The 24,222-nt window shown below is 35.0% G+C and overlaps 5 protein-coding genes across 7 annotated transcripts; 4 read left to right on the forward strand and 1 right to left on the reverse strand.

Moving 5' to 3' along the window:
• The first annotated feature begins 720 nt into the window (after positions 1 to 720).
• Positions 721 to 2,314, forward strand: LOC140817394 (uncharacterized). Its single transcript, XM_073177052.1, has one exon. It carries the CDS (start codon positions 768 to 770, stop codon positions 2,103 to 2,105), a length of 1,338 nt encoding a protein of 445 aa, XP_073033153.1. The 5' UTR covers positions 721 to 767; the 3' UTR covers positions 2,106 to 2,314.
• A 309-nt stretch (positions 2,315 to 2,623) lies between these two features.
• Positions 2,624 to 5,537, forward strand: LOC140816376 (uncharacterized RNA-binding protein C1827.05c). Of its 2 annotated transcripts, none has more exons than XM_073175599.1 (9): positions 2,624 to 2,772; positions 2,989 to 3,123; positions 3,216 to 3,330; positions 3,437 to 3,492; positions 3,638 to 3,685; positions 3,776 to 3,873; positions 4,802 to 4,871; positions 4,990 to 5,100; positions 5,268 to 5,537. In XM_073175599.1, the coding sequence occupies exons 2-9, from the start codon at positions 3,028 to 3,030 to the stop codon at positions 5,316 to 5,318; spliced, it is 645 nt and encodes a 214-aa protein (XP_073031700.1). In that variant the 5' UTR covers positions 2,624 to 2,772; positions 2,989 to 3,027; the 3' UTR covers positions 5,319 to 5,537. The 2 variants fall into 2 exon arrangements, with proteins under 2 accessions (XP_073031700.1, XP_073031701.1); XM_073175600.1 differs by having other exon boundaries at positions 2,625 to 2,772; positions 3,024 to 3,123.
• A 4,285-nt stretch (positions 5,538 to 9,822) lies between these two features.
• On the forward strand, positions 9,823 to 11,765 carry LOC140816826 (cytochrome P450 77A2-like). Its single transcript, XM_073176299.1, has one exon. The coding sequence runs from the start codon at positions 10,061 to 10,063 to the stop codon at positions 11,627 to 11,629; it is 1,569 nt and encodes a 522-aa protein (XP_073032400.1). The 5' UTR covers positions 9,823 to 10,060; the 3' UTR covers positions 11,630 to 11,765.
• A 732-nt stretch (positions 11,766 to 12,497) lies between these two features.
• On the reverse strand, positions 12,498 to 15,819 carry LOC140817389 (E3 ubiquitin-protein ligase ATL59-like). Of its 2 annotated transcripts, XM_073177047.1 has the most exons (4): positions 15,181 to 15,819; positions 14,023 to 14,120; positions 12,940 to 13,101; positions 12,498 to 12,843 (listed from the first exon to the last, which is right to left on the reverse strand). In XM_073177047.1, the coding sequence occupies exons 1-4, from the start codon at positions 15,337 to 15,339 to the stop codon at positions 12,690 to 12,692; spliced, it is 573 nt and encodes a 190-aa protein (XP_073033148.1). In that variant the 5' UTR covers positions 15,340 to 15,819; the 3' UTR covers positions 12,498 to 12,689. The 2 variants fall into 2 exon arrangements, with proteins under 2 accessions (XP_073033148.1, XP_073033147.1); XM_073177046.1 differs by having other exon boundaries at positions 12,498 to 13,101.
• Positions 15,820 to 19,568: 3,749 nt separating this feature from the next.
• Positions 19,569 to 24,074, forward strand: LOC140817392 (uncharacterized). Its single transcript, XM_073177050.1, has 6 exons — positions 19,569 to 19,591; positions 19,730 to 19,773; positions 20,869 to 21,019; positions 21,132 to 21,559; positions 21,887 to 22,205; positions 22,904 to 24,074. Exons 3-6 carry the CDS (start codon positions 20,912 to 20,914, stop codon positions 23,915 to 23,917), a joined length of 1,869 nt encoding a protein of 622 aa, XP_073033151.1. The 5' UTR covers positions 19,569 to 19,591; positions 19,730 to 19,773; positions 20,869 to 20,911; the 3' UTR covers positions 23,918 to 24,074.
• Positions 24,075 to 24,222: the final 148 nt, after the last annotated feature.

Genomic DNA, 24,222 nt, shown 5'->3' on the forward strand with positions numbered 1-24,222 from the left:
ACTACATGTTCACAATATTACAGAGTATGGAAATTTTAAAATTATATTTCTTTAAAAAAAATTAAAAATTAAAACAAAACCAAAATAGATATTTTATTTTGACTGTGAATGTTAAAATTCAAAACAATATATTTAGCCGGTATATTTTAAAATTAAAATCATAAAAGCAAATCAAAATAAATTTATAATTAGATTTTTTTAATATGTTATTTGCTTTTGTTTTAATTTTTTGTTCATCATCAAACGTCTCGAGATGTAGTTCATAGCTGAGAAAAAATATACAAGAAAAAATAACAAGATAAAAAAAATATTTAAAAAACTAGAATATAAAAAAAACCAAAAAAAATGAAACATAAAAAAAAAAGTTTGATTGTGTTATCTTTTTCCTTGTTAAGCCCTTTTTTATTTTTATTTTTTAACATTTTTTATAAATTAGATTATTTCTTATATCCTTTAAAAAAAAATATTTCTTGTATTATATATCTGTGAAAAGAAAGTCATATTCATTTAGTCACTAGCTATTTGAATTAAAAAATTGAAATTTTATTGATATATAATAAAATAAAAATAGACGATGACACGTTACTCTGTAGGAAGAAACTTTATAATAAGAGATATAATCACTAATTTTTATAAAAAAATTAATCATCAAGCATTATAAACATTAAACTCTCCACACACAAAAAAAAAAACTATATTTATTTGGTAATATATTTATGTCATAATTTCCGAGAATATCTGCCAGTGCAGCACAAATCTATGCTAAAATGTCAATTCATCCCTCCACCTTCGCAACGATCGAACCATCCCGCTACATCACCTTCACAATCCCAAATTCTCCGGCCTCCCGCCACCATCTTCTCCGCATCGCCGTCCTAGATTCACCCGCCGTGACCATCAGCGACGCCAATGGATTTGACGCCGCCACCGCAGCCATGTGGGTGCCAAAAGGCCGCGAATCAGATTGGATTTTCTCCACTTTCTCCGGCCACCTCCACCTCCTCCTTTCTTCGCCAACTTCCTCGCCTCTCTCACGTTTGATCCTGATTTCCGATTCACAATCATACGCCTGCCACGCTTCCTCAGTCCAACCAAATGTCGCCCCTCTGGTATTGGCGCTGACCCCCAAATCTGCTTTTCTTGATAACGGTGAAGTTCCGGAGATACCATTCTTGATATACGAAGATGAAGTGGTCACAGGTTCAATCTTGGAGACTTGTGAAGGGCCTTGTGTTGGTGAAATGCTGATAGAGAACGTTGAGTTGAGGAATGACGATAGCGTTGTTCGAGAATTTAGGAGGAGGTTGAGGTTTAAGAGAATGCCGAATTTGGTACAAACCCAGATGAGAATTCGCCCGAAAAATAAGTTTTTATGCGAAGAATTGCATGATATGGAATTTGAATTAGATGACGATGTATTGGTCCATCCATATCTGAGTCCCATGGTGGCTGGCATTTCAGTCATTAGCGCATGTTTGGAAGAGCGGATTCAAGATGGATTTAGGCCGAAAGCTCTGTGTCTGGGGGTGGGAGGAGGGGCATTGATTGGATTTTTGAGTAAAAAGTTGGATTTCGAGGTTGTAGGAGTGGAAATAGATGTCGTGGTCTCGGAAGTTGCGAAGAGGCATTTTGGACTGGGGAACAATGAGCTTATCCATCTACATGTCGGTGATGGGATCGAATTTCTTAGTGATCTAGCGATGAAAGTGGACGGGGCTTTTAAGTTAGACGTTATAATGGTTGATCTGGATTCATGTGATGCATCAATGGGAAGTTATGCTCCGCCTATGGAGTTTGTGCAAAAATATGTTCTTTTAGCTGCGAGAGCCATTCTCCATGAGACCGGCGTCGTCGTTATAAATATCATTCCTTCGAGTGAGTCGTTTTATGGGAGGTTGATTAGAGAGTTTGAAGAGGTGTTTGAAGAGTTGTATGAGATTGATGTTGAAAATGAGGAAAACCTTGTTCTTATTGCCACTAAATCGAGAATTGAGTGTTTTGATACCCGCAGTGACACATTCTTTGATAAGTTGAAGGCGTGCGTTCCAAGATCTTACATGGATTCCATGAGGAAGATTTCAAAGACAGGTCGTCCTGTACTCTAACCAAGCCTATGCACGAGGAGGACTTGTTTTTCTCAAGTGAATTCTTGGAGAATGCTAATGTGACAAGGGACACGGATCAAAAAAGAAAAAAAATTCCAGTTTTGCTTTTGAGATTTGAGGAGTTGATTAGCCCGTAGGCTCGAAGTGGATCGTGCTGATACACTGGCTAATGTGTTTTGTTCAGTGTTCTTTTACTGATGAGAATGTCATTTTGTAGCTCTATCATATGCCTCTCTGACGGCTTCTTGTTTGTTGATGAGGGGCGAGCATGTATAAAAAATTGAATATTTCTTCCAAAAAATATAATTCCCTCATTTTACTAATTATCTTACTACTATTTGATTAAATATCAATATAAGATATTACTATATTTTTTTATTATATAATAACCAATAAACCAATCCACCGTTGTTCAAAAATAAATAAATAAATAACTAACATACAAGATTTATAAGAGAGTAGATAGCAACCAAATCTTTGGTGAATTGGCCCAATGGGCCAACATATATCAGGCCTCATTATAGTGAGGTGATGCACACATTATTAAAAAATAAAAAGTAAAATAGGTTAAGTCTGTCTCTTGGCCGCAGCCGTCTACTTCCGCTGTTGAAGTATCTGGAGAAGCAGAAATTTTGTGGAATCAAGAACGCGAAACTTGAAGTTTGAGGTAAAATTCGTAATTTATATCATAATTTTTTGGTTAATCGAACGATTGTTGTTCTTTGTAATTCAAATCCCATAAATTCGTTCAGTTTGAATGAAACAAAATCTAGCCTAATCCCTTCAAATATCAATTCTGTGTTCCAAACTTGCAATCTGGTGCCTCTAAACAGAGGGTTAATTATTCTTCCCGTTATTATGAACTGCTCTTTTATTGGCATAGATTCGATCAACAATTATATCCACGCTTGTCTGTAGAAAAATGGGGATAAAAGCTAAGAAGAGAATGATGGCCAAGAATTTGAAGAAGGCCTCTGCTGATATCTCTGCTTCGAAAAAGGAATCACGTGATTTCCTGGTATGCTACTGCCTGTTAATTTATTATAATCGATCAGTGAGTCGGGAGTTGTGACATGTTTTGAACTTTTTGTTTGGAAAAATTATTTTTAGCCGCTAGAGGGTGGTCCAGCGAGGGATATTCTGAAAATCGAAGATAAAGAGAACAAAGCAACCGTCTTGTATATTGGGAGAATCCCGCACGGATTTTACGAGAATGAGATGGAAGGTATTGGTTTTTCGTTATTTGGCTGATGTATTTGTCGAGTTCTTGAATTTAGCTCCGCAGGTATTGTTTTGTGTCGCATTCCCATAAAAGATGTGTCGATTTACAGGTTTCTTCAAGCAGTTTGGTTCTATCAAGCGGCTTAGAATTGCAAGGAATAGAAAGGTGTGTTTTTTCTTGCTATATTTTGTAATTTTTCATTAGTTTTTGAGCTTTGTTGGTAATGTTAATGTGCATGTCATCAACTCGAATTTTATGCCCATAGCCTATGAATTCTATGATTGATTTCTTTTTCTATCTTGCGTGACAGACCGGAAAATCAAAGCATTTTGGATTCATCGAGTTCGAGTCTCCCGAGGTTGAATTTCTGCAAAGATATTATAATCTCACTTGCTTCAGGATGCGCTTTTGATAGTCGGAGTCTTCATTCTTTTGTTCTCAACTGCAGGTTGCCAAAGTTGTTGCCGATTGCATGCATAATTATTTAATGTACGAGCATTTATTACAAGTGAGTCTTGTTCCCCCGGAACGTGTTCATCCGCAATTGTGAGTAATGACATTTTACCATTGCAATCCCCTTGTTATGCAATTGCCTAGTCATCCCATTTTATGATTATAATGATGCTAAAGTTGGAAGAAATTTCCTCTGGAAATCATTCATACTTGGCGATATCTTTTCTTTGACGTGAATAAATGAATAATCAATCCTATAGTATGTGATAACCTATGTAGCACGGATACCTTAAATTTTTTTTTTTTGGAAGTATCGGATACAGATACGATACGGATACGGATACGACACGCGGAAACACGTGTCGGATACCTCAAAATCCGTATCGTTGACTTTGTTTAGGGTTGACCAGCCGGATACGTTGTGGACACGGCGAGGACACGCCATGGATACGGCTTGGATACGTTTGAGCAAAATTGCAAATATTTAAAAGTTTTAGGGATTAATTAAAAAATTAAAATTTCTAGGGACTAAAAGAAAATAATTTAAAATAAATTGGGCTGGATTTTAAATCCCTAAATAAATTTGTCCATCTCTTTCATTCCATTTCTGCGCAAGCGGCTCTCAATTCAACCGATATAGATGTTTGATTTCTTTTTACTTAAAGATGGATTTTGCATTTAATATTTTGTACTTGAGATATTATGATTAATGAAATATTACATCTATCTCTATAATTTTTACTTTTCAATATTAAATTTATATAAATATAAATATATATAATATTTATATATATTTTAATGATTTTCGTATCATAACCGTATCGTGTTCAAAATTTGACGTGTCGTCGTATCCGTATCGTATTCGATACGATACTCGTACCCATATCCATGCAACATTAACATGGGCTTGATTCTTATTTGATGATGGGTCAACACTTAAACGAGACATCCTTTTACTTGTAAAGATGCAAATCTCGAAGGCTCGTTGAATTGGTCATTGATTGTGGCTTGACTATTTCAGATGGAAAGGCGTGAACCGCACTTACAAACCCTTGGATTGGGTTCAAATCGAACGGAGACGTCAAGATAAGGTATAAACTTAATTTGAACTTATCATGCTATTTTGTTTAAAGATTGACGTAAAGTTTGTGAAAGCACAAATCTTGCATATAATTCTTAATCATAATTTTTGAATCCTACGTCGTCCAGGAGAAAACTTTTGAACAACAGCAGAAATCGGTGATGTCTGTACTGAAAAGAGATAAGAAAAGACGAAAGCGGATTGAGGCTGCTGGTATTGATTACGAGTGTCCGGAAATTGTAAGAATTTACTGGCACGAGAACATTATAAAATCCTCATACGTTTAATGCCCATGTGCTTTACCTCAAAAACTATTCCATATTTTGATCAAATAATAAATTTATAGTGTCGCAAGTGTTTGATTTCTAGATTTAAAAACTGAATGATTTGACTGAACTTTTTTCAGGTGGGTGGCGCCCACGGTGTTCCGAAGAAGATTAAGTTTGATTTCGAATAGGTACTATGAGTCTCTTCTTTAACGCCATCATACCCTTTGTCTGATGGCTTTTGAGAACCGCATTATCATCTCATCAAGCAATATGTTGTGTTTATCTAACGCCACCATATCTTGTTATTTTGGATGAGACAAGCTTCATTTGTTTCTAGTAAAACATGATTTTGGAGGTGTTGGAATTTCAAACAGCCCCATATTCTATTTGAATCTTGCATAACTATTTGATCAAATTTGTGGTTGTGGTTTTATTTAGATTTCATTTTATGTTATGGCTAAACTTGTTTGATTTTTGTTTGACCTTTTTTCTTTATATATATATACTTCATGTCTTTGTAGAGTTCATAAATATAATTTCAGTTAATATACATACGCATGTACTTGAGAGTCATGTCAAAAAAGTCTTAATTCGTTGAAGTGGTTAAATTTAAGGAAAAAGAGTAATTTTTGGGGACAAGTGAAATGCCCGCTATTTATGAGTAATAATATTAACACAGGAGTGTGGATTCGATTGGGTTGGTGTATAGTACTATTTAAAAATTGATCGATCCGAACTCGAGTCCAATTCAACCCGAAAACTTCCAACCCAGACACGACTAACTTGTTTAACTCCATTAACTCGATTTTTTTTAAAAATCTAATTATTAAAAATAAAATATATTTATAAAATTAAATAAACAATTGATTAATGAATAAAAAATGTAGAAAATAAATATTAAATTATGACAATTTATGATATAAATATATAATATATATTTTTCAGATATACAATATATAAAAATATAGATAATATTTATTAATTATTTTTTAAAAAATTAAAATTTTCGAGTCAACCAAATATGACTCATTCGTTCGTTTTTATGGGATCAGCTATCGAGTCTATCTTTAAGAATAAAGAATAGATGTGTCAAAATGAGTCAGCAGAACTGGTCGATCCGGAGTCTAGCAACAACCCACCATTTGGCGGAGCTGGACGGGCCGACCACCATTTGGGCTGGTTAGGATATTGCCAAGAGCGGGACGAGCAAACACGTCAATTTTAATTATATTTGGCGGGGTTGGGGTGAGACTACCACGTTAGAAAGCGTGGTACAAAGAGGAAAGCACAATGTTCAACACTTTTCGCGAGTGCAAAAAATTCAATTAAAATATTTTGGATATTGTTCAATTTATATTACAAGTCCCCACCGAGGCATCATGTGATGTGATATATATATATATATTCAATTGATATAACAAGTCTCCACCGAAGCATCATGTGATGTGATATATATATATAATGTGAAACGATTTCACATATCTATGTGAATGAGAAAGATCGACTCGGTCCATACATATAATGAAAAAATACTATTATTTCATGGTCTGAGTCAGATCATATTACAAAATTGATCCGTCACAATATCTCATAATTTTTTTTGTGTTTTTTTAATATTTTATATTTAATATTATTTTATAATTATGGATTCACCCTCAAATGTTTGTAACCTATGTACATTTTAAAAGATACTTTGATTTCAATTACATATCACATTCAATATTTATCTTTGCATGCCAGAGAGTCCCAAATTTAGCATACTAAAAATTTCACTATCTGAATTAAAAAATAAAGTAGATGTTACAAATGTCATATGGAAACAATAAAAATAACTCATAAATCAACGAAGTTATGCTACTCATCGGACAAACTTTTTCAGACACAACAATAGAATAATTCAATTTTCCATTACCAGCACCCCATTTGGTATCAGTAATTTTCATAGAATAATTTATTTTTAAAAATTAGAGACACGAAGATAACTTATCACCACACATCGAAAATGTAAAATGAGAAAAGTTGCCCGAAAGAGTGTGTGTATATAATGACAAAAACTTGTGTGAGACGATCTCACGAGTCGTATTTTTTAGACGGATCTCTTAATTGGATCATCCATGAAAATATTATTTTTTACGCTAAGAGTATTACTTTTTATCGTGAATATCGGTAGGATTGACCCGTCCTACAGATAAAGATTCGTGAGACCGTCTCACAAGAGACATACTCGTGTATAATATACATCACGTGTGTGTGTAAAATGGGAGAAGTTAGCTAAAAGTGCAATCTGGGGAAAAAAATATAACATGACATCGCCCAAGTATAATAACAGCAATTACTATGGCAAAAACTCTGTCAATTTCCAGACTTGTTTTCTCGGATGTCATCTTTTTACCCAATAAAAAGAACCTGTCAGAAAACAGAAGAGATTGTTAATTTTTTTTATTAAAAGCATACACATTCACCTACAAATATTTCAGTATGAAAAACATTTTATTTTAATTTTTTTAAAACAACATGTAATATAAAAAAAGAATCTCATTTACACTCCCTGATAGATAGATACCTCCGTATATCACAAGTATTCACGTCTCTGTCAAGATTGGAACTTGGACCTAACTCAACCACAAAAGTTAGTTGGGGAGGATTGTCCAAGCTCATATATACAACTCCCAGGTTATTGATCCAACCGATGTAAGACAATTAGCACACCCCTCTCACGCTCAGGAATGAACATCTAGAGCGTGGAATTTACAAATGACTCAATTATGGGCAAAACGGATGGCCTAATTATAGGCAGTCTAGCACATAATGGTGGAACCTGGGCTCTGATACCTTGTTAAGATTGAAACTTAGACCTAACTCAACCCCAAAAACTAGTTCAAGAGGGAGAGAATTGTCCAAACCTATATATACAACTCCTAAATTATTGATCGAACTTATGTGAGAAAATTAATCATCTCTCCCTATCTTGGGCTAGTCCACCATCATGTTTTTATTATTAGGATATCGTCGAATTAATTTATTATTTAAAAAGGTGCCTCATTATAATTTTCACAAATCTTGTGCAACGTCACGTGCATCCAACTGATTATTCAGTCAATAAATGAAATCATTAAATACTCGATCCATCTTTTTGACTTGTTTGATTGAAACCATGCATGGTATTGCATTCGACATTAATACATTCCATTCAACGGTTTTGTGAATAATTTAATTAAATAGATTCATGTGAAATGTTTTTATGAGTCGATTTTGTGATATTGATTTTTTATTTTATGTTATTTATAAAAAAAATATTATATTTTATTGTAAATATAGACCATTGAAATTATAATTTATTATTAGATTGATTCTCCAAAAAAATTTAGGACTCGGGTCTTTTCAAAATATTCCTAGGCAAACCGATGACTATAACTTATATGAGGCAGACCTCACTTTTTTCGGATAATTTTTTAGTTGAAAGAATTATTTATTATAATTGAATATGAATTTAAAACCTTTGTACCAGAACACCTATTACAAATATAACCTCTCTACCAGGACAACCACCAAAATTTAATTCCCGCGAGTCAACCCATTTGACTCCAATTCACACACACATACATATATATACACATACATACATATATATATATATATATATATACACATATACATACACAGTTTTGATATCCTGTACACCTACCGTACACACTTTTGTGGCACCGATGAGGTGTCATTCACCAATTGGATGCGCAATTTTTCTATATCTCATCACATCCAATGGGTGAGTGACACCTCATCGGTGCTCACAAAAGTGTGTACGGTAGGTGTGCAGGATATCAAAACTATATACATACATATATTTTGTGTGGCTAAAAAAATGTTTTGGAATACAATATAATCTATTGACAAATACTGAATTATTTTTATTCCCTCAGTCCTAAATATATATTTGATTGTTTTTTCATAGATTTTAAAAATACTTTAAAAACCAAAATTGATATATAAACTTTCTATTTTATCCTTGTTTAATTTATTTAAAAAATGATTGCACTTTTTAAAATTAATATATATATATTAATAAAACCAAGATAAAATACAAATAAATGTACAAATTGTTGACCCAAAAAAAAAAGAAAATGAAAGCCTATATAATTGAAATATTTGCTGATATGCAAAAATTTGTGTAAGACGGTCTTACGGATCGTATTTTGTGAGACGAATTTTTATTTGAGTAATCCATGAAAAAAAAATACTTTTTATGTTTATGCTAAGAGTATTAGTTTTTATTGTGAATATGAGTAGGGTTGACCCGTCTCATAGATTGAGATCCGTGAGACGGTCTCACATGAGACCTACTCTTGCTAATATTAAAGACAAAATTTTGTGTGAGACGGTATCACGGGTCGTATTTTGTGAAACAGATATATTATTTGGGTCATCCATGAAAAAATATTATTTTTTTGCTAAGATTATTACTTTTTATTGTGAATATCGATAAGATTGACCCGTCTCACGGCTAAAAATTCTTGAGAGCTTCTCAAAAAAAAAAAAAAAAAAAAAAAAAACTGTTCACTATTATATTACCTTCTAGAAAACAAAAACTGGCGGTAAAAACGTTGTTTATTGGCACTGCAAATTAAATGATTGACGAAAGTGGTTGAAATTTATTAATAACCCCCAACCTCTTCTCTTTCCGCCGTATTCCACTTGCCACCCAACTTCGTTCACAGCTCACTGCATGGATTCTGCTTAATGAAATTCAGTGAAAATTGGTATATTTCTACGCTTATAAATACGAAAATACAGAGTAGCAGCATTTAACGCCAATGTGCTTTATTGTTGAATATTTTCAATAGCTTTAATTGATCCTACCCGTAACTTCGAGCTTTCCCTGTTGATAAACTCGCTCTCCAGCACCAGGCGTCTTCATCTCTTGCTTTCATCGATGGATTCACTCTCGTCTTCCCCGCTTTCTCCTTACTACCATCTCATTTTCACAGCTTTCGCTTTCCTTCTCTCCGGTTTGATTTTCTTGGTTACGTATAAGTCTCAGTCCAAGAAGCTGAACTTACCGCCGGGGCCGCCGGGATGGCCGGTCGTGGGAAACCTGTTTCAGGTGGCGGGGTCAGGGAAACAGTTCTTTCAGTATGTTCGGGACCTTTTACCTGAATATGGCCCGATCTTTACTTTGAAAATGGGGACAAGGACCATGATTATAATCAGCAGTGCGGATTTAGCTTACGAAGCTTTGATCGTGAAAGGTCAAATCTTTGCCAGCCGGCCGAGGGAGAACCCGACGAGGACAATCTTCAGTTGCAACAAATTCACCGTCAACGCCAGCCTCTACGGCCCTGTATGGAGATCCTTGCGGCGGAACATGGTTCAGAACGGGCTCAGCGCCACCAGGCTGAAAGAATTCCGGAACGCGAGAGAGATGGCAATGGAGAAACTTGTCGACAGGCTGAAGAATGAAGCGGCGGCCAATAACGGCGCAGTTTGGGTTCTCAAAAACGCACGATTCGCCGTGTTCTGCATACTCTTATCCATGTGCTTTGGGGTCGAAATGGACGAGGAAATGATCGAGAAAGTGGATCAAATGATGAAAACTGTGCTCATTGTTCTCGATCCAAGATTGGACGACTATCTACCCCTTCTAAGCCCATTTTTCTCCAAACAAAGGAAAAGGGTACAAGAAGTAAGGCAACAACAGATCGAAACTCTAGTCCCATTAATCGAGAAGCGCCGCGAAGCACTTCGAAATCCAGAATTGCACAAAAACGCCGCTTCATTTTCATACCTCGACACCCTCTTCGACCTCAAAATCGAAGGCCGCAAATCATCCCCGTCTGACGCGGAGATCGTGACCCTCTGCTCCGAGTTCTTAAACGGCGGGACCGACACCACCGGCACGGGCATCGAATGGGCCGTCGCTAGACTCATCGAGAACCCCAAAATCCAATCAAGATTGTACGAGGAGATCAAGTCCACAGTAGGAGAAAACAAGAAAGTTGACGAGAAAGATATCGAGAAGATGCCGTACTTAAACGCCGTCGTAAAGGAGCTCTTGCGCAAGCACCCCCCAACCTATTTTTCACTAACTCATGCAGTTACCGAACCCGCTAAGCTAGCCGGGTACGACATCCCAACGGATGCAAATGTTGAGTTCTTCCTACCGGGTATTTCGGAGGATCCGAAGATATGGTCCGACCCGGAGAAATTCGACCCCGAAAGATTCTTCCCGGGACGGGAGGATGCCGATATTACCGGCGTAACGGGCGTAAAGATGATGCCTTTCGGCGTGGGGAGGAGGATCTGCCCCGGTTTGAGCATGGCCACGGTCCATGTGAATTTGATGCTGGCCCGAATGGTTCAAGAATTCGAGTGGTCGGGTTACCCGGATGAAAATGGTAAAGTGGATCTTAGTGAGAAGCTGGAGTTCACTGTAGTGATGAAAAATAGCCTGAGGGCCAAGATCAAGCCAAGGGCACTATCCCTCGTCTATTTTAAAGACTAACTTTGGGGTAAGAGAAACGTTTCATTTCTTGATATGTGTTCAGAGTTCCATCATGTAATAATTAATACTAAGATAATTTGTGATTTTGCGCTTCACTTTTATTACTCAAAGTTTTAGGCCACGTTACTTGTTATTATGAATATATGATTTCCCGACTCCAATGGAACAATATACGATTCTGCATATACATAAATGCACATGCGATGGATGTTTGGCCTTTGGACTTAACCATCAACATATCCAGGGCCATGCTTATTTGGAGTCAAATGAGTCCAATGACTCAGGCCCATCTCTTTTTTGGAGCCCAAAATTTTTTTAAAAAAATTATTATATATAATACTAGATAGCCCCCACATATGCATATATGGAAGCGAAAGGAAAAATCCAGTTTGTGAAGAAGTAGTGCGGCCAAAACATGAATTTTATTATTAAAAAATGATAGCCCCCACATATGCATATATGGAAGCGAAAGGAAAAATCCAGTTTGTGAAGAAGTAGTGCGGCCAAAACATGAATTTTATTATTAAAAAATTCACTCGTAAAATTTTAAGAAATTATCGGTCCTCTTCGAAATCAAAGTCAGGAGTGGATGAAATAATCTAGTTAGCAATAAGTTATTGGTATGATTTACCAAGGCCAATTGTATTTTTATGGTTAAAATCTTACCCGTAAAAAAAAGAAACTCTCAATGTTGACAAAAACTTGTGTGACCGTATTTTGTGAGATATATATTTTATTTGAGTCATCCATGAAAAAATATTGTTTGTCATGGTAAGAGTATTATTTTTTATTGTGAATATCGGTAGGTTTAACCCTTCTCACAGATAAAAATTCATGAGACCGTCTCACAAAAGACCTACTCCTCAATGTTTTGCACACATTGGATGTGAAGAAACATATCAAAATTATATATTTTATAAGTGATCATCACCTCTATTATGGACATGTACATGGATAGATACGGTTGGTAGAATATACAGAAAAAAGAAAAGAATGAAGAAACATTGTGAAAAAAAGTTAGCACACTAGGATCGTAGTGCAGCTGAAAAATGGCTTGAGCTCACTGATTCGACGGGCTCTCGACTTTCAAATTTACGGAATCTTTATCCATCCGATCTCGATCAATCAAGATTGTGCCACCGACTCTACCATCAGGACCATCCCTCTCCTGGATTGGGCCCATTATTCGAGTGTCATTGGATCTCAACGAGCACCTATGCTCATGAAACATACAATGACAGTGATGTGCATTGATGGATTGCATGGTATACTGGGACCGGATAGCAGAACTATACATCGGTTGCACGTACCATTTTCGCTCTGGAAGATCCCGAAGAGAAATTCTACAAACAGGGCACGTGATGTGCTGGTGCAGCCATGTGTCAATACACGCAGAATGAAATGAGTGTCCACAGACAGGCAGGATGCGTAGCATATCCTCATTGTGGTATTCCGAAAGGCAGACGGTGCACCTGAGGCAAATTTTATCTGATATTGAAAGGATGACCAGAAAACAACAGAACAAGAACTGCAAATGATAATTTAGCAACGATGATATACATTAGATTTCAATGATAATCGAGACTAGTATTTAAATGATAATCGAGACTAGTATTTAGGCCACTTCAACGGGAACTGCACCGGGGTCTGGCCCAGTTGAATAGTTGAACCGATCAATTTCATAGGTTGAATGTGTAAAAAAGAGTCCAAGAAACATGGAATGATTCGAAATCCAGGGGTGAAAACAAGGCATACTTGGTTTGTGAGATTACATGATCAACAAACATAAGAGCCCTGAGGATAAAGCTACATCATGAAATTTCAAAAACATCATTAAGTCTTGGTGACACATCAAACTCTGCAAAGAATACTAAGAAAAATAAAGATGTGTAGAATGCTATTCAGACAGCCTCTTTAATTTTTAAGAAGATTGTGTTGGGATCTGAACTCTGAGAATTTTAAGCTCAATAAATTCACTTTTATTGTTTGGCAAAATAGCTTTAAAAGCTGACTAGTTTAAGTGTTCGCTATACCATTCAGAAGACGTGAGCATTTTCCCTCTTTTTTCTATTAGTTTCCAAGCTAAGCACATGGAGTCCATTGTAGTTACGTTTTTTTTTTTTGCTTTTAGAAAGATAGTTCTTCATATTTGCAGTATATAGTTTACCCTGAGAAGAGGAGCGATATGCCCCCCAAAAATTTCCAAACATACCCGTGAAAACATCGTTATTTAATCACACGTCACATTTCTTCAGAGAAACCATTACCATGTGACACCATGAACCAAAATAAGTAACAAAATGTGCATCCCCACAAAAAAACCTAAATGTTTTCCTGTTTAGCAGACAAGTTTCGTGTAAACTCATAGGATCACAGAAGATCGATGAACTTACAGAGCATTTTCTTTTGAGGATGAGCACAGTTCTCCATACTTTTTCACAGGAAATTTGGATACCTCGAGAGGCTCAAGACAGTGAAGACCACGCTCCAACTGTACGAAAAGGTCAGAAAAACAATCCTTTAGATCTGAGTTACAAGTGGTTCAAAGCAAAGATAAATCAGGATTCTCATGTGTCATTACACCATGACAAGACACACACACAAAAGGATCAAGTATCAACAACAAAATTAACAACAGAATGGTAGTGTCTTGATGTGGTTAGCAACATAGTACAAGTTGGTGTGCTAGCCTGTAACAAGGATGTGATACTGACGGTGTGGACTGAGTGGGGTAATTAGCAGGAGCAATTGGCCCCCTTACATTAGAAACAAAATCAAACGCCCTACGCAATTATCTTAAAATGAAAATTCAGCTTCCAAAATATACAAATGCGAGTGATTGGGTGAAGAATCTAACAGTGAAAAGTAGAAATAAAAGGTTAATAAAAGTTACAAAGACTCAAAAATACATTTCCTAAAAAATATTCAAACATGAGAAGACTTCAGAAATTGCTCGAGCAAACAAGCAGAGAATGAGCAGGTGGCAAACTTCAGCTTCTAAACCCGTTGCTCTTACTCCTATCGATCTGAGCCGAAAACCCAAAAAGCCTCAATTCGAGGAAAGAATATTTAGTGCCATGCTTCGCATGATGTAGTGGAGCCAAAGTTCATTTCTAGATCCCAATGAACATGGTGGTTGAGGTAGAATCCAACTTGACATGTACATAAATAGAACAGGCACAGGATACACAGAAAGGGTGAAATTTGATACGTAGAAGTGGTTTTCAAAACCGATATAACGCAATAAATCTGTTTGGGAGCAAAATACTAGTTTGTTAGGTGGAAGAGCCCCAATCTTAAAAGCCACCACGTAATTGCTTGTCAACCACCATCACAAATATCCAAAAGAGTCGCATACTATACATGACCTAGCTTTAACAACCCAGAATAAATACAAAATGCAGCTACACAGTAAACAAAAGACATTGAAGTACGGCAGAGCAAAGACAAGCCAACGAATGTTTAACACATCATGGGCAAAACATGTGAATCAAAATCTTCAACCAAATGAAATTCCTCAGAAAAAAAAGGTAGTGAAAACAAGTTCTTACGATGCCAGCATCAGATCTGGAAGCCCTGGCTAATGACCGCCTCGTCGCAGTCAAATATATCCGAGCCCAAATGAGCCTTGTGCACACAAATACAATAAACAAAGTACTCACCGCAAACCCAATCACCATCATCACCAAATTAATACCTGAAAATATCATTTTTTCTCCTTTTTCTTGAACTTTTTCTGTCCACGAAAACAACCCAAATTGTAACGTTATCCCTGCTTTCTATGATTTTCCATACCCCGAAATAAAATTCCAAGAGAAGTAGAACTACTGTAATGCTTTACATCACAACAAAAACCCCTTCTCAGGAAACCAATACTTTTCAACCTATAAAAGCGTAAAAGGCAGCATCTTTGATCATCAGTCCTAATTTTGTCCGTTCCACGACTAGAAAAAATCAGATCTTTGTTCTGTTCCTCCACCCTCCCTCACTGTTCCCGGTAAAGTCTCCTTTTTCGCTTCCCTCTGATTTCCTACGAGTACAGGAGTGTGTAATATTCAATGGCGGCAAAACAGAATCTTTTATGGAAGTGGGGTGAAGCAAAGTTTAAGGGTTACCCACGTTGGGGAAGAGAAGACACAGAGGAATAAAGATTCAGCTTTGAAAATTCGATTGACTCAGAAGCAGGAATTATTATTCAAAGTAACAGTATGTTTTAAAGTAATTTTATTTTAAAATAACATAATTTTTGTATTAAATATAATATTTATCTTCGACCTATCTATTTCAAATCCTGCTCTTAAAATAATTAATATCATATTATTAATAAATACGATAATATTATTAAAATATTTATCTTTTATTATATTTACATTTAAATTATCTGAATTCGAATTCGTATTTTTATTTTAACTGTATACTTGAATGTTTAAATATTATTCAATAAATTTGTGTGCTAGATTTTTAATTATAAAATTATTTTAACATCTATTTATCAATTTTCATAATTAAATATTTCAATTTTTATAATTAAATATCTAATTATTAAAATAATATAATAAATATTTAAATATTTGTGTGTTAGATTTTTAATTATAAAATTATTTTAACATCTATTTATCAATTTTCATAATTAAATATTTCAATTTTTATAATTAAATATCTAATTATTAAAATAATATTATATTATTATATAAATAATATTTATAATTTTTAATACAAATCTTAATAATAAAAAAAAGTAGCTTCCCCTGCACCAATAGAAAATTGGAGCAGCGTCCGTTGGAGGACCCCTGCGCCAAAAATGATGTGAAAGTTGAGATGCCCTAATAAGGATGCAATGGACGTTCTTATTTCCAAAGGACAAATATTATCCAATTATGTTTGTAATATATATATATATATATATATATATATATATAATCCAATTATGAAATCAGGTCAATCTAAATTAATATTTCATTAAATAAATTGATATAATGTATGTAGAATATATAGATAATTACATTAAACAATTTTTTTTTTAAAAATGAGAATCGGTGACCTCCAACTTTCGGAGTACATCCTTAAATCTCAATATTAAAACAATAACCTGCATACTACGTTAACTAAATAAATAACATCAAACAAATTATATACAACAAATTCTTCGAAAAATGTTAATAAAAGAAATAATACATTATACATATTTGATACCATAGACAAATATCCCATATATTTATATTATATATGTTACTTGATGATGTAGGTGGTATATATGTCTTTGTGGGACGAGTTCGTGCCGATGATTTTGGATAATATGTTAAAATTTTAAACCAATCCCAATATGTTCTATGATTTAATGTTTTCAAATTCATTCATTTTTGTAAATAATTCATTCTACAATTGTCAAAATCCCTTTTAATTAATAAAAATAACCAAAAAAACGTGAAAAAAAGGTTGTAAATTTTTAGTAGATATTATTATGTTCTTGGTATCAAAAAAGAGTATATTTAGTTCAAAATGTTGACAAAAAATTAATACAAATTCTTGAATTCATATTTCACAGCAGATTTTGATCACACCAACTGCTTACATCGACACACAACTACATGTCTCTTTATCCACGAACGTGATCACCCATAATCTAGTATAAGATATATACAAGTTCTCACCCGAAAAGTAAAAAAGTACAAATAAATCAATAATTGAACAGTACATTTATTTATAAAAATCAGCCAATATTTAAGTAAGAAAAAGTTCAAAAAAATGGGTTGAATTCACTCTGAATCCTTAGTCGATCCCCCGAGAGTTGTAGTACCACCTCGGCCGTCTTCCTCGATCACGATCGGAGTCTTGACTTTGAATCTCTCAAGCTTAAACTGATCATCAATCCCATCATCCAACCCTCTTCCTCTGACTGCATACGCCGGGCCAATGCTTTGGCTCCGCCGCATGCTTTTCTTCGTCTTCATCTTCATAATCTTCTTCATGGAAATCGCATCCCCGATTTTTCGGAACAACTCGTCATGATCCCCCGGGAAAATTTTCTTGAATAAACCACGCCTTTTCACATAAATTTCCTCGAACGATTCCAACAAGGCCAGAAGCCTCGGATCGACCTTCTCGCCCGACGTCCACCGAATCGTTTCGTGCGTTTCCGGATAGCTACCAGAATTAGATGGTACTTCCATATAACAAAAAAGAAGTCTTCTCTCTATTCTTGAAAGTAGCTAACTCAATTAAACAAGAAATGGGATTTTGCTTAGGTAGTTTGAACTTCCAAGGAACCGAAATGTTGTTGCGTAAAAATTTGAGTGCGCGTTTCTTGGAATATATGAATTTTTTATATTAAGAGAAAGAGTTAGGCAAGACAATGGCAGCCGCCGCCGCCGCCGCCTTCAACTCGTTGTTCTTGTTTGACAGAAGAAAATAATTGGTCTCGAGGAAAACGTGGTTGACTTGGAATTATCCATACTGTTCTGGATAAACGATCTTATAATTCATATTACATAATTTTATGAAAATTATTTGTCTGAATTCTATTTTAATGAATGGATTTTGAATCGATATTTAAGCTCATTATATTTTTTTTGGAGACATGTAATTTTTTCCAGAATTTAAATTATGTCTTATTTATTTTAAGCTAGAGTTGCAGCTATTTCCATGGATTAAATTATTCTAGAATAGAGTAATTTGAAATTCAATTTCACGTATAAATATGTAGTAATTTCAAGATAATCAATTTGGTTGGATTGGTGTTACGTCTTGGTGATAGTCTCCCTCTGTTCGTCTTTTTTTTTTAAATAAAAATAAATAAACAGTGATTTTAGAAAAATAATAATTCGTGTAGATGTTGAAAATTAATTTATTATCAGCATCTGTTGGAAACTCAGATGTAGAATATTCATATGGAATAGAATGAATTACGTGTTGTGATATTGCCTCTTTTATAATATAATAATAATAATATTAGCACACGGAACATATGCTAAAATGTAAACATTATTTAAAAATTTGTTAAAAGTTTTTAAGTTAACTATTTATTTTTTTGCAATTTAATTATTGAATATAGTGAAAAATGATAAGGGTAAATTTGGACATCCATTAAAATGACAAAATATAATTTTTTTCTTAGCAATACACATTATAATATAGAGTATGTCTCTTGTGAGACGATCTCCCGAATCTTTATCAGTGAGATGAGTCAACACTACCAATATTCACAATAAAAAGTAATACTCTTAGCATAAAAAATAATATGTTTTCATGGATAGCCCAAATAAGATATATGTCTCACGAAAACTTGTGTGAGACGGTCTCACATATCGTATTTTGTGAGACAGATATCTTATTTAGGTCAATAGGTCATCCATAGAAAATATTATTTTTTACTATAAGATTATTACTTTTTATTGTGAATATCAGTAAGGATTGATCCGTCTCACATATAAAGATTCGTGAGACCGTCTCATAAGATACTTACTCAGTATATTAAATATTATTATAGTTATAATTTAGAAATGTTCAAGTTGAATCAACCAACCAAAAAAAAAAAGATCTATTGTTGAAAGGGTCCAAGCCGAAACAGCACGTTGCTCGTTTATGACAATAATATCTTTTTGGACAGATCAATAGTTAGGTGGATATTTGTAAACTTTTTAATTGGGGAAAAAAAATGAGGAAGCTAAAAATTTATTTTTAGATTTATGTTTTTTCTTTTAGAATTTTTTTTTATAAAAATAATATTTAAGCAAATATTTGACAAATAATCATATATTTTATTTTTTTATCAATATTTTTCGAACGAAAACACGTGAATATAGTTCATCTTCATTTTTTTTTTTAAAAAAAGAGTAACTTGAGCAAGAAGGATAAAATAAAAGAAACCATTGGAGTACTTGTACAATGACACTTTGTGATCATTACTGAATTTAAATCGATAAAGAATCACCATTTTTGTGGCAAACTCAGCCAACTTCTCCAGTAAAATCTGAAGTGAAAATCATTGATCTGATTCGTTGGTTCTATTTCTAAATTTTAAATTCTTTTCACTGTGTATATTCAGATACATGATTCAATTTACTTTGTCTTGCCCTTGAATTTTGTTGTTGCTTCTTATAGGAGCTAAAAAATGCCAATTCGGTGAACGGAGGTCAAGAACCGAGGTAATTTCTTCTTTCCCTTCGTTATTAACCAGATTTTGTTTTTTGTTTTTTTTAATCGTGATTTGTTTTAGTTTATGATGTCCAGGCAATTTTCCCTTGGGTCTTTGATCAATTTTGGTAATTTTCATTCCGAGTTTGTCTTTATGCGGGCTCTAATGTTTGGAAATGTTTGAGTTTTGTTGCTTTTGTGGGAGCTCTCTGCCTTTGATGATTTATTTATTGGGGTTTAGATGGTTTGTAGACGAGCACTGTATGACGCGAAAATGGATAGATTTTGTGCCGATAATGGACCACTGTTGGCCAGTCAAGGCTTCTGCTGGCAAGTTTTCAAATTTTCGGATATTCTGTCTTTCCTGTGGTTGAATTTTTTTTAGGCTTTAGTTTTTCCCCAAAACACGAATGCATATGGTCGAAGAACCTTTGAAGCAGAGTTTCTTGCCTCTGGCTGTGTGCATTATCACAAACCAGTTCAACTATTTTAGCGCTCGCTGCAACACACGAAAAGATGTCACAGGGTTGGGTTCATGTGGTTGTGCCCGTTATATAGAACCTACTTAGAAATTCCATGTATTCTGCGAAGTCACTTAAGCTGTTCTTGTTGGTGTCATCAATTGAATACCCCCATGGTAGAAATATTTATTTATCAGGATATAGGTTTGAATTTGAGTCATTTTGGGTGCCTGAGTATGATGTTTTTTTTAATGTTGTTTTGTTGAAGATTTCACTGCGATTTGCCTTCTAGGTGACTATAAATTGGTGGAATGACATTTCATCAGCTGCTCAGATTTCTTTCTATATATTTATTTAAGCGTATGTGTGAGAATTTTTTTTTGGACACAGAGTAGCGTTTGCCATGAACTTAAAAGCTTACTCTCTACTCAACAAAGTCGTTCTTCTAAAAAATGTACAGTATATTGAGGGAACTTATACGTTGATTATTTGGCATCGGATATAATAATTTAGATGTTATATTTCTTGTGTTATACTACTAATATAATGGCAATAATTGTTCTGAGAAATCAGTAATAATCTTTCTAATCGTCAAGAACAGGACATATTATGTGCATTTAGCTTGTACATGTTGTTTTGTACTAGTTCTCAGCCTTTGAATTACCATAACATCAGAAAGAGCACAAGCATGGAAGATTCAAATGCGATGACAATTGAATTCCTCCGGGCAAGGTTGTTATCTGAAAGATCCATCTCAAAAACGTCCACGCAAAGAGCTGATGAGCTCTCCAAGAGAGTGAGTTCATGGCACATATGTGAATATGTGCATATTTCACTTCCCTCCTGTCCCCTGTCCCATCCAGTCGTCATTTCAAAATAACAGTTTCTGAAACTATATGTACATCTAGGTGTCTGAATTGGAGGAGCAACTAAAGTTTGTATCCCTTCAGAGAAAGAAAGCTGAAAAGGCAACTGCAGATGTTCTTGCAATTCTTGAGAACCATGGAATAAGTGATGTGTCAGAGGGTTATGATTCAAATTCTGACCACGAGGAAACCCTACATCGATCTATGACTGACTCGTTGATGACAAAAGATATGTCAACCAACTTGAAAGTAAGAAGAAATGAAATGGAGTCTTACTCTAGCTCTGAACTTGAATCATCTGCATCAATTGGTAGAAGCTTGTCCTGGAAAAGTACAAAAGATTCTCAGTGTTCTCTCGAAAAGAAGAAACATGTGGACCCTGTTAGAAGAAAATATAATTTTCCATTAAATGGTTCTTCAGCTAGACGGGTTGGTAAATCATGTCGCAGGATAAGGCGCCGGGAGACTAGGTCTTTTTCCAACCTTGGACTTTGATCTCTGGCCCATTATAACTTTCCTGTTGGCAAATATAACATGTGATCTTTAACTCCTAAAATCTCTTTGGTGCATAACTGAATGAACTCCTTCATGAAATCACATAAAAGTTACATCTTAATGCAATTATTTGTAATTTCTTTGTAATTTCTATTATTCCCTTTGGTTTCATTTGCCCGATCAATCAACACAATTTCTAATTATATATATACATAATAGTAATTGCATTTAAACTAAGTCATTAAGCTAACCAAAGTCTGTCATGCTGCACCAAGGATGCTACCGTCTTTTTTGTGTATCAGATCAATGGAAGAGTTTCAAAATGATAGGCCTGTGAAAGCCACATCTTCAAGAGATGTTTCCAACGGCTCTTATTCTAATCCCGGATCATTGAGAGAACACACGGAATATGATAGTGAGAAGCAGCCTATAGAAAACTTGATGCTAGAATCAGGTAGTGAAAGTCGGAAGATCAATGAACATTATAGTAGTGAACATGAGAGAGATGATATGGAAAATGCTTTGAAACATCAGGCACTACTCATTGTGCAATTTGAAGAAGAGGAGAAGGCCCAGAGAGAATGGGAGGAGAAGTACAGAGAGAATAACAGTGGCACACAGGTATGCTTTACCAGCCTCAGATGTTACACCATTAAAGTAATCCAAATGTCTTCAGTTCATGCACCCTTATTTTTCCATAACTTCCACGTTTTGGATTTAATATAATATGCTCTTATAGGTCTGTACTAGGCTGAGTTTATATTATATGTTTTTAGTAAGTTTAGAGACGCCAATTTTGCACGTAAATAGACGAAAAGAGAGGAAAGAGGGAGGAAACCGGGTGATGAAGATTTTCCAGGAATATTTATGATGGAAAGAAGGAATGATCATATTTTGATATGTTGGGACGGAAAACATGAATTTAAAAGATACACTTTTTTCAGCCAAAATTGAACGGAGCACAAACTATGTGTTCATTCTCGAGTGGAAGCCAATAACATTTCCTTCACTTGAAAACTGAAACAAACAGCCGATCTTTGTAGTTATTAAATAACATTGAGAGCAGATACTCAATGTTATCATTTTCTCCATGATTATTAGGATTAATCAGTCCATGTATGAAACATTTGAGGTTGGTAGATTTTTTTCCTATTGTCCTACTACTTATGTTTAAATACTAATTTATTTTCCTATCATTCTTCTTTATATTCATATGATCATATATTCTTGAATGTAGCTTCATCCAAATCATTGCTGTGACATATTAATGTTGTTCAGAATAATTTTAACCTTCCGCTATCTTGTCCATGAATCACCAGGATTCATTTGATCCCAATAGCCATTCAGACTTTACAGAAGAACAAGAGGAGATGAAGTTACATGGATTTTCAGTTGCTGGTGGAACATTGAGTTCAAATAAACTAGAAATGAAAGGAAAGTTACTGGAAACTCACTCTGGTGAAGAACTTGAGACTCACCAAAGTTTTCTATCGCCCCCAGATGAAAAAAAAGGATTATTTCAGGATCAGGGGTGCAGCCACGTAATTACTCGTGAACCTCCAATGCTGGAGTCCTCAAGGAAAGATCACGAGGCACCAAGTTTGCCCATATATTGTACTATGACACACTCTTCAACAAATATTTCTTCTAATGCAGAGAAAATCTTTCCACCGATTGTTTCTGCGAGTAGCTCTTCATCCAACAAGCTTCCAGTTGTCCTGCAGGAAACTTCGAAGGATTTAGGATCAGTTCTGGAGGCACTTCAGCAAGCTAAATCTTCACTGAAACAGAAAATCGCTACCTCGCTACCAATAGCTGGAGGAACTTCAAACACTTTGGACACTTTCAGGTTTCCCCCAAGTTCACCGGCCCTTTTCAGGTTGCCTACGGATTATCAAGCAACTTCGACAGCCAAACATCCTGTCATTGATGCAAAGTCAAGTTTTGCAAATTTCTCTCCAGAAATTTATGGTGATAAACTGTATCCCAAACCTTATATTGATCCAAGAAATGCTTTATCTGATGTCACACTTCTCACATTTCCTTCCAGCCCTTCAACTGAATCCTGGCATGGAGCTACTCCACAGCAGTCCCTCAGTTATCCAAGACCTAGTACTGGTCCACCGTCTCACAATATATTGTACAACACTGCTCCTTACACAAATACAGTTCCTCCTGTTCGATATTCTTACCCGTTTCTCCCTGACATTACACTTCAATTACCATTGAGCGATGGAACATCAAGAAGCCTTTCCAGTTCTGAAACCAGTGTACCTCCAGTTGCACGCTTTTCTTCAAACGATGAAAGTTTTAGGCGATATATGAACAGGTAATCACTTGCTGTGGCAAGGCACTGCTGATAGTTGGAGGATGAAGGACACTGTCATGTAATTTTGTCTGTTCTGTTCTCATTTGATTTTTGTCATGTTAACTTGACTAATTTTGTATTTGGATACCGTGTGTTTTGGTAATTTTAATTTGCTTCAGCTATCTTTTATGGTTGAAGCTGAGTTAGTTAAATTTGCAGAATCACTTGCATTTTAACCTTGAACTTGTGCATACTCTTTAGCGTGTAGAAAGTGGTAGTATTTCAAGTGATAGCCGTCCTTACAATTTGGAGATTTATAAAGAATGCAAC

The sequence above is a fragment of the Primulina eburnea genome, chromosome 16, assembly GCF_022965805.1.
Source record: "Primulina eburnea isolate SZY01 chromosome 16, ASM2296580v1, whole genome shotgun sequence".
NCBI classification, from domain to species: Eukaryota; Viridiplantae; Streptophyta; class Magnoliopsida; order Lamiales; family Gesneriaceae; genus Primulina; species Primulina eburnea.

Excerpts from the sequence above, each read along its gene's own strand:
- LOC140817394 (XM_073177052.1), top strand. The coding sequence starts at position 768 with ATGTCAATTCATCCCTCCACCTTCGCAACGATCGAACCATCCCGCTAC.
- LOC140817392 (XM_073177050.1), top strand. The coding sequence starts at position 20,912 with ATGGAAGATTCAAATGCGATGACAATTGAATTCCTCCGGGCAAGGTTG. Across the intron at positions 21,560-21,886 it reads ATAAGGCGCCGGGAGACTAG|ATCAATGGAAGAGTTTCAAA; the intron begins GTCTTTTTCCAA and ends TTTGTGTATCAG. Across the intron at positions 22,206-22,903 it reads AGAATAACAGTGGCACACAG|GATTCATTTGATCCCAATAG; the intron begins GTATGCTTTACC and ends ATGAATCACCAG.
- LOC140817389 (XM_073177046.1), bottom strand. The coding sequence starts at position 15,339 with ATGATATTTTCAGGTATTAATTTGGTGATGATGGTGATTGGGTTTGCG. Across the intron at positions 14,121-15,180 it reads CCAGATCTGATGCTGGCATC|TTGGAGCGTGGTCTTCACTG; the intron begins GTAAGAACTTGT and ends CTTTTCGTACAG. Across the intron at positions 13,102-14,022 it reads TCCTCAAAAGAAAATGCTCT|GTGCACCGTCTGCCTTTCGG; the intron begins GTAAGTTCATCG and ends AATTTGCCTCAG.
- LOC140816376 (XM_073175599.1), top strand. The coding sequence starts at position 3,028 with ATGGGGATAAAAGCTAAGAAGAGAATGATGGCCAAGAATTTGAAGAAG. Across the intron at positions 3,124-3,215 it reads AGGAATCACGTGATTTCCTG|CCGCTAGAGGGTGGTCCAGC; the intron begins GTATGCTACTGC and ends AATTATTTTTAG. Across the intron at positions 3,331-3,436 it reads TTACGAGAATGAGATGGAAG|GTTTCTTCAAGCAGTTTGGT; the intron begins GTATTGGTTTTT and ends GTCGATTTACAG.
- LOC140816826 (XM_073176299.1), top strand. The coding sequence starts at position 10,061 with ATGGATTCACTCTCGTCTTCCCCGCTTTCTCCTTACTACCATCTCATT.